General features: G+C 43.8%; 1 protein-coding gene across 1 annotated transcript; it reads left to right on the plus strand.

Moving 5' to 3' along the window:
• The first annotated feature begins 782 nt into the window (after positions 1-782).
• Positions 783-4,497, plus strand: LOC122088212 (FT-interacting protein 3-like). The gene has a single exon (XM_042657401.1). It carries the CDS (start codon positions 1,257-1,259, stop codon positions 4,338-4,340), a length of 3,084 nt encoding a protein of 1,027 aa, XP_042513335.1. The 5' UTR covers positions 783-1,256; the 3' UTR covers positions 4,341-4,497.
• The last annotated feature ends 4,953 nt before the right edge of the window (positions 4,498-9,450 follow it).

Consider the following 9,450-nt stretch of genomic DNA (forward strand, 5'->3'; position numbering starts at 1 on the left):
CTCTTGGGTTGTCCAGATGGTTAGGACAAATTGAGGATTGTGTGGTAGATGTATGGTCTCAGGTTTGATTCATATTCTGTGTATCTACGATTTAAATGGAGACTATGACAGTGGATTATTATACTAGTCTCCATAAAGATTAATAGAGGTAAAGCCAGAACAATTAATGTATCATTGACTCTTGATCAGATATACTCTATGAAGAAGAAGATCTAGACAGAATTACTGCACTAGTCTCCCTAAGGATTAATCGAAGTAAAGTCAGAACAATTAATGCATCATTGACCCGTGATCTGATATACTCTATGAAGAAGAAGATCCTGACCTGGGTCTCAAGGGGACCCTATGTAACAGGGGTGGTCGAGCATGGAAAAGACAAAGCAAGCATTGGCTGCCGAAAGCCTTCTACAAATGGGCCTCCAAACAGCCCAATTTTCTACGAGACCGAATTTCTTCTCCTTTATCAATGGCTTCCCCTGCTTTAATAAAGACCCTACAAGGCATCAAAGAGACACTTTTCTTTTCGTTTTTCGGAAAATGTTAACTAATTATAAACTTCAACTTTTGATCATATCAGAATGTTGACAACAAGAAAAAAAAAATGGAACCAATTGGACGGTTAATGATCTGCTAATCAGGGAATAGGCCATGTACTTATAGGGGAGAGGGAGAGAGAGAGAGAGAGAGAGAAGAGAGAGAGAGAAGAGAGAGAGAAATTGGCTCGGGGCCCACCTCAGTAGAAAAGAGCATAGCGTGTACTCACTTTTGTTTTTGTTTCTGTTTTTTTTTTTGGTTTTGTTCAAGTGTTTGACGAGGAACCCAAGAGATTGGCGTCAGGGAATCAGGCTCGTCAGGCAACCCAGGACCCGACATGGCGACATCCTTTCCTTCAATTACTGCAAACTACAAGTGGGAGAGTGAGAGGCTTCTTCTTCTTAATCTAATACTGTCAAGCCCCGGCAACAGAATTTGAAAAGAGGAGGGAAGGAACAATGGAGGTCAAGTCTCTTTCTTTTTTTCTCGGTCTCTGTTCCCCCAAAACTCGTAACAGTCCAAAGGGTAGCCTCGAACCAAGAGATTACGTTAACCCAAACAAATCACAATTTCTATTCCATCCATTTACTTCTTCTATAGGTTAGGATTCTCTGCCAACCCTCTCTGTTATCACGTTTCCCCAACCCAACAAAACTTCTGTCTTCTTTTCTCTCTTCCCTTGTTTCCCTCCCTCTGCAACCTTTACTGCATAGAGGAACAAGATGAATAGTAAACAGAAGCTTGTTGTGGAAGTTGTTAGAGCCCGTAACTTGATGCCCAAGGATGGGCAAGGCTCATCGTCCGCATTCGTGGAGGTGGAGTTTGAGAACCTGAGACAGAGAACCAAAGTGAAACACAAAGACCTGAATCCTGTTTGGAAAGAGAAGCTTGTGTTTGACATCAGTAATGTTGCGGATCTTCGCTATAGAGCTGTGGAAGTTAATGTCTTTAACGAGCGGAAATCCGGCAGTAACCGGAATTTTCTGGGTAAGGTGAGGATTTCTTGTTCTAACATTGCCAAGGAAGTTGAGGAGATTCCACAGCTTTACCCTCTTGAGAAGCGGAGTTTGTTCTCTCACGTTCGTGGTGAGGTTAGCCTGAAGCTTTATCTTTCAACAAAGGAACAGATTACAAAGAAGGGTTACGGAAACGAACCCGCAACTTCTTCTTCTTTTGTGAAAAATCAGAAAAATATGCATCAGCAAACCACGCCTGGGTCTTTGGATCTGCAACCACACAACCAGCAGCGGCCACAACAGAAACAATTGACGCAGGACAACAAATGGCCACAACCACCCCGGCAGCAACCAAAGCCTGTGGAGCCAAACCCAGGTGAATTTAAGCCGGTCGTCTTCACAACCGGGCCCGGACCATCTCTCCGCACTCCCAACATTTCTGGTGTTGGTGGCAGTGGCGGTGGTGGTGGAACAGGGGATTTTAGCTCTTCTGGTTTGAATGAGTTCACAATCAAAGAAACTAATCCACATTTGGGAGGAGGGTCCACCAACAAAGATAAGAATAGTTCGACTCATGACCTGGTGGAGCAAATGCAGTATCTCTATGTCCGGGTCTTTAAAGCTCGCGACTTTTCGATCTTCGGCGGTGGTGAAGTAGTTGCAGAGGTGAAGCTTGGAAACTACAAAGGGATTACTAAAAGGGCAAGCTTGAGTAACCCAGAATGGGATCAGGTCTTCGCTTTCTCCAAGGATTCTATTCAGTCATCCATGGTGGAGGTTTTCGTGAAAGAGACAAATAAAAATGATTACTTGGGTCGAATCTGGTTCGATTTAAACGAGGTTCCCAAACGGGTTCCCCCTGATAGCCAACTGGCTCCGCAATGGTATCGTATGGAAGACAAGAGAGGGGAGAAAGCCAGGGGAGGAGAGGTGATGGTCTCAGTCTGGTTTGGGACTCAAGCAGACGAAGCTTTTGCCGAGGCCTGGCAATCCAAGGCTGCGAATTTGAACTTCGATGGCGTCTGTTCTATCAAGTCCAAGGTTTATCTCTCACCGAAGCTCTGGTATCTCCGTGTTACCATTATTGAAGCACAGGACATCGTTTCAGGCGAGAAGGGCTCGACAATGACAAGGTCGTTCTCAGAGCTTTCAGCCAAAGCCCAAGTAGGAAACCAGGTGATGAAGACCAGAGTCGCCTCGGCCGTTCCAAACCGGAGTCTCTCTAACCCATTCTGGAACGAAGACATGATGTTCGTCGTGGCCGAACCGTTCGAAGACTACCTAATGGTCTCCGTGGAGGACCGGATTGGACCGGGACGTGATAATCTTCTGGGTCGCGTTCTAATTCCCGTTGCTTCAATAGAACGTCTAACCGATGACGAACCGGCGGTCTCTAAATGGTTCACCCTGGACACACACTGCAACAACATGGGCTTGGCCGAACCAAAAGTGGTGACCCGGTTTGGTTCACGGATCCATATTCGTCTCTCTCTCGACGGTGGCTACCATGTGCTGGACGAGTCGGCTCTGTACAGTAGCGACGTACGGCCGACGGTGAAGCAGCTGTGGAAGCCCCACATTGGTGTCCTTGAGATGGGAATCTTGGGAGCCACTGGGCTGACTCCAATGAAGATCAAGGATGGAAAAGGAGGGTCCACAGACGCTTACTGTGTCGCGAAGTACGGTCAAAAATGGGTTCGCACTCGTACTGCGGTTGACAGCTTGGCACCGAAGTGGAACGAGCAGTACTCGTGGGAAGTGTTCGACCCTTGCACCATCATCACCGTCGGCGTCTTCGACAACTCCCACACCAACAAATCAGTCGGCGCCGCCCCCGGTGCTGGTGCCGGAGCAGTTGCAGGGGCAAGAGACTCTCCTATTGGAAAAGTCAGAATCCGGCTATCCACGCTTGAATCTAATCGTGTGTATACGCACTCGTATCCACTTCTGATGCTCCAGACATCAGGGGTGAAGAAGATGGGAGAGCTCCACCTGGCGATCAGATTAACCTGCGCTAACATGGCTAACGTGCTCCATATGTACCCTTTGCCGCTGCTGCCTAAAATGCACTACGTTCGTCCACTGTCAGTAAACCAGCTAGAGAGTTTGAGGCACCAGGCGCTGAACGTAGTGGCGACCCGGTTGAGCCGGGCAGAGCCACCGCTCAACCGGGATGTGGTCGAGTACATGCTCGATCATGGGTCTCATATGTGGAGCATGAGACGCAGTAAGGCCAACTTCTTCCGGATTATTTCGGTTTTATCGAGCCTCATTGCATTTTGGAAATGGGTCGAGTCGGTTCGCAGCTGGCAGAAACCGGTCCACTCGGTCTTGTTTCTGATCGTCTTCCTTGTGTTCGACATATTTCCTGAACTAATTCTACCCTTCATCTTTCTCTCTTTATCTCTCTCGGGGCTCTGGCGATACCCATCGCGCCCTCGGCACCCGCCGCACATGGACACTCGGCTGTCTTGTGCCGAGATGGTGTATGGCGATGAATTGGATGAGGAATTTGATACGTTTCCGACAAGGCGCAGCGCCGACATTATTCGGGCGAGGTATGACCGGTTGAGAAGTGTGGCTGGGAGGATACAGACGGTGGTTGGTGATTTGGCTACACAAGGTGAACGTTTACAAGCGCTGTTGAGTTGGAGAGACCCAAGAGCAACGCTGTTGTTTATGGTGTCTTGTTTGATAGTGGCGATGGTGTTCTATGTTGTGCCGTTTCGAGTGGTGGTGGGTTTGTGTGGGTTGTATGCTTTGAGGCCACCCAAGTTTAAGAGCAAGTTGCCTTCTCCAGCTCTAAGCTTTTTTAGGAGGTTACCTTCGAAGGCTGACACTTTGTTGTAAGTAGAGAATTGAGAAGGGTAGGTAGGACGTGCATGGCTTTGTATTTGGGATGGATTTTGTTGGAGAATTTTGGAGGGAGGGACATGGTTTCTTTGAATTAATGTGTGTTCGGAGAATTTTTGCTTCAATTACAGGAAATTCATGCTATTTAATTGGATATTTTTTTCTTCAAAAACAGTGTAGAAATAGCCTCTGGACATTCTCAGGTAGGGGTCTCAATGGTCCGGGTTGGTGCGGTTTCGGTCTGGTTCCACCGGTTTCGGTGTGGCTTTGGAACTGACCGAAACCGACCCATTAAGGATTTATCGGTTTCGGTCCGGTGTTGGCTTCGGTGCGGTTTGGGTTCGGATTGGTACCGGTTTGGATTTATCAGGTTCATTTCAGTTTTGGATCGGTTTTTTAAACCCAATCTTAAGCACCGCCTCCATGTCTTCCACCTTGTACTCCCCTGCAATCCTCGAGTCAGGGGCTTCGATGAGCCTCCCTTTCGCATAAAGCTCTTTCACCCAATCGATCAGCAGTGGCTCGTCATCAGACGATGTTTCAATGGGTCTCCTCCAGCACAAACAACCCGTAACTGTACACATCGCTTGCTGCCGTTGGAGCTATTACGTTCGCCAACTCCGGCGCTAGGGCCCATGGCCATAACCGCTGCCTGTTGTCGGCTCCACGGCTAGCTGCAGCCGGACTCTATCTGTAACTCCGGTGAACTGTCTGTCAAATCTCGTGAGCCCTCTGCATCTCGTGAAAGCAAATTTGCTTGTGAACTGTCTCTCTCTCCTCACTTCCTTTGGATCCTTCCCTCCTTAATCACCGCCGCTCTCTGTGCATTCCAAAATCTTACCCTATCTTTCACTTCCCTCTTCAATCTCAACGACGAAAACCTATCCACCTTGCTGACTTAAACCACCGTTGTGGGGAGCTGTCTCTGCAAAAATCTCTCTAGCACTTTTTTTTTTTTTTTGAATTTGTCTTGTTGGGTTCTAAAGATGTGGAAGATGAAGAAAACCCATCTTGAATGTGGGGTTCTTGACCTTCTTGTTGTAGTTTTCCTCTCGGTTTTTGTTCCGGTAAAGTCTCAGACAAACTCAGGAGATGTGGCAACGATGATGGCTTTGAAGCAGAGTTGGACCCTCCAAAGTCCCTTGAATGGATTGACCCAGATCCTTGTAAGTGGAAAAATGTGGGCTGCACGGCTTCAAGGATATCCCAAATTCAAAATGAAAACCAGGGTCTCTCAGGTACTCTTCCCTCTGATCTTCAAAAGCTCACAGCCCTGCAACGATTGTAGTTGATGCCTACCAACATCTCTGGTTCTCTACCAAGCTTGAGTGGGTTGGGTTCGTTATCGGCTGATTTCCTTACTGGGCTTTTGGCGTAGCTGCTCACTCCGACACTCCGTCACGGCGTCACTAACCTAGGTTTTCATTCTTTTGAAAAATTAGGGTTTTGACAGGTTGAAGTTGAAATGTTGAATTTGTAATTTTGTATAGTTGATAAACGTTGGGCTTGGGTCGGTTTGGATCGATTCCGGTTTCGGTGCACATTTCTGATGTTTTTGGTGGCCCAACGGGCTAACCCGAACCGAACCGAGACCGGATTCAATTTAATATACAAACCAAAACTGGCCCAATAAGCCACCGGTTCGGTTTGGATCGGGCTTAATCGGTTCGGTCTGGTTTAGATATTGACACCCCTATTCTCAGGTAAGATTACATAGTTCTCTTCCTCGGACCTCACACATGCGAGACGCTCTTTTATTTTTTCAAAAATAGCATTTGGTTGATGAAGCTCTGAACATGATGTCCACACTAAATCATATTGCTATGTGATTCAGGTTCAAGTGTTCAACTACTTGCGGTAAATGATACTTGGTTGATTTCAAAAAAAAAAAACTACATGGTTGATGAAGCTTTGAACATGATCTCCACACTGGTATGGGGGCAAATGAGAGTGCAGCTGAAAGCATTAATAGGGCAGACATTTTTACCTTTCATGAGGGTGAAGTGGTCATTTCACTCCTTGCATGTGACCTACACACTCTCGACATAATGCTTTTTCCTTGATTTTTTTTGCAAGGGATCCACTTGAGCCATACAAGAGACCCATGGAGGAGTCAAGGTTTGGAGCACAGAGGGGTCAAAATGTGGGCGGCAGCAAGAAAAATAATAATAGTGACTTGTATGCCATCACAGGATCGGGTATTAGCCATCCCAAAAATTGATATAATATTGGTACAGAAATACCCAGATTTTTCGAAAAATATATTTTTAATCCTGGTTGGTACCATTACGCTGATTTAATATTGGGTTGGTAAGGTATTGAGATCACTGACGAACAATATAGGCGATCCGATACCAGTACCTCAAACCATGCCTTGAAGCACTCCCAAGGGAGAAGCGCCAACCAGCCCTGGATAGGGGGCTAAGCAGAACTAAGAGAGCAAGCAGCACTGGGAGGAGTTGATTAATTGAATTGAGAAGGTGAGCAAATTATTCCCCAACACCCCCCCCCCCAAAAAAAGAAGAAGTAATAATAATAATAATAATAATAATAATAATAATAATAATAATAATAATAATAATAATAATAATAAAGGATTTTCTTGTACTAATTACAGGTTATGCATATGGATAGTGGATAAAGATGGTGCAATACTTAGCAAAGGATCTTTCTTTATATCTGGACGTCATTAAAACTGAGTGCCATACTTTTACTCCTATTATTAAAGCTTTATTTTATTTAGTTACTAACTCTTTAATGCTCAGATGATGAAATTTGGATATGAGTAGTAGTTTGGGATTTCTGGGAGGGAGATCTAGGAGTCAAAAGAGGTGAGAGAGTGCTTGATATCTTGTGGGGAGAGATGTGGAAGACGGGTGAAATCCATTCTTCATTAAAAACTCTCTTTTCACCAAACATGGTGTCTTAAGATTTGAAGTTAATTATAGCATAGTATTGGGCCGTAGTTTAACTTTTGTGGTCCTATTCTACTTGGAAATCTTTGGTCTTTCTTCTTTAGAAAGCTGGTTGTGGTCCACTGTAGCATCTTTCTCTGAACATCTTTTTTTTTTTTTTTGGGCATCTTCTCTAATTTGTGGGTATTCTTTAAAATGGGGTACGATGTTTCAAATTTTATTTGTGGCAAATGTTGGCTGATTCTGATTGGCCATTAAGATGTAGAATGCCTCCGGAGAATTTTTTTCCTAAGGCTATATGGATAATTCGGCAAATTTCCTGTATAGGGCTTTGCTATATATATTTGTAGCAAGGGTTCTTCTGTATAAGCAATCTGAGAGAAGTGTGAGGATGAACGACTGTAACTTTATTCTCCATTGATAGTGAAGTAGAATCTCATCTCATCGTGGACGTAAGCAATCTTGTTGAACACGTATATCTGTGTGTTCATTGTGTGATTGTTGTATGCGATTTCCGTTCGTTGTCTATATTGTTTTAGGGTTCCGTTTCTACAGACATCTCTTTCTAGAACATGATCACATTTGCCCTCTCTCAGATGACTAGTTTGCTATGCTTCATTGTCTTTGTAATGCATCACTGTTCATTTGAATAGTTTATTGTGGTTAATTGTCATTACTTTATGTAGTCCCCTTAATTCAAATTATTAGTGGTTCGTCCCATTAACAGGGTCAAGAGTGCCTCTGAATCTATAATTGTTTAACTATTGTCACCAATACAACACCAAAAATAAATTCTTCCTAACTGATAATGTGCGATAAATTCATAGTGATAGATGGTTCGATGAGACCAGGATTGATATTCAGAGTAAGTATTGGACTAAGAGGCAAAAAAAAAAAAAATATATATATATATATATATATATAATAAAAAATAAAGTGGTAAATTGAAATTGATATTAATTATGTAAAATTTTGGATTATGCTTAGAAGACACAATATGGAAGATATGGAATTAGAAGATGATTAGGATTCCTCATCTTCCGGACAAAGTTCTTTTTCCCATATATAAGTTTTGAAGTCAGAAGCAGTAGTAAACTAAAAGGAGGCCCAAAGTTATAGAAGGCTTTCATTTCTTTTGTTTCTTAGAACTAAAGTTCATTAAATTTTGAGTAGATAAATGCAAACTAAGCAAGACAGTATTTATGATTCTTTTAAAGAGTTTGAGAAGCAAATGCAAGATTCAGTGAGAAGGGCTTCCCACATGAGTAAGACCATAAGCGCACACTTAGATCATCACGAAGACTGAGTTTGCGACGAGCAGCAAGGAAACAGCCCCCAGCCCTTTGCTGATACTGATAGTGAGGCCTTGTATTCCGGCTCAAAGCCTCAAATTCCTTGCCTTTGAGCAACGGGAGCCACCTTGTATAAGCTGTTAAAGGTTGGGAGGGTGAACAACTCAGGGATTGAAGGCAAGTTCTCAATCTGCCCCTGGCAGTTGATATATAGATCTTTGAATGGCATGGTGAACTTGGTTGGTTCCCGATTGAGTTTCAGGCCCCTCCAATGGCAGGATCAACTGGATTGATATGTTATTGTTAAGTTTGTTTTGAATTCTTGACCCGTTTTGAAAAATGACCCACTCTGTCATATTTTGGTGGCAACTTAAATGGGAAGTTTCCTGAGATCCATGATGGCAGTAGAACGTAAACATTGATCTTGTATGGTGGTGTGGGGCGTAGTCCCTGTAGTATGGTTCGACCTGATCGATCGCAACCCAATGGATCGACCCATGACTTGGAGGAATATATAATGTACTATCATCTTGTTGAACAAGTCATTGTAATTTAGGGTTTTTCAAGCTAGGGTTTCAGAGCGAGTTTTTTCGCCGTTGCTTGGATGAATTCTCTCTTCAACATAGTAAAACATCTTCTTCACCCGATGATGTAGCACACCACTTCAGTGTGTGAACTTCATTAAATCTCTGTCAATGTGTGGATCTTTCTTTATCTATTTTCGTAAGTTAGCGTTTGCTCTAAGAGTTACTCATCTCATAGTATCTGGATAACAATTATTAACTAGTGACAGCCATTAAATGAAGATGTACATGAACAGTTGGCCAGTTTGAAGAAAGAGTGCTGAGCTTTTCAACAATTTACCAAGCCAAGTATTGCACATTTGCACCTTACATACTA

This window comes from Macadamia integrifolia, chromosome 9 (assembly GCF_013358625.1).
Source record: "Macadamia integrifolia cultivar HAES 741 chromosome 9, SCU_Mint_v3, whole genome shotgun sequence".
In the NCBI taxonomy this organism is placed as follows: domain Eukaryota; kingdom Viridiplantae; phylum Streptophyta; class Magnoliopsida; order Proteales; family Proteaceae; genus Macadamia; species Macadamia integrifolia.

Excerpts from the sequence above, each read along its gene's own strand:
- LOC122088212 (XM_042657401.1), top strand. The coding sequence starts at position 1,257 with ATGAATAGTAAACAGAAGCTTGTTGTGGAAGTTGTTAGAGCCCGTAAC.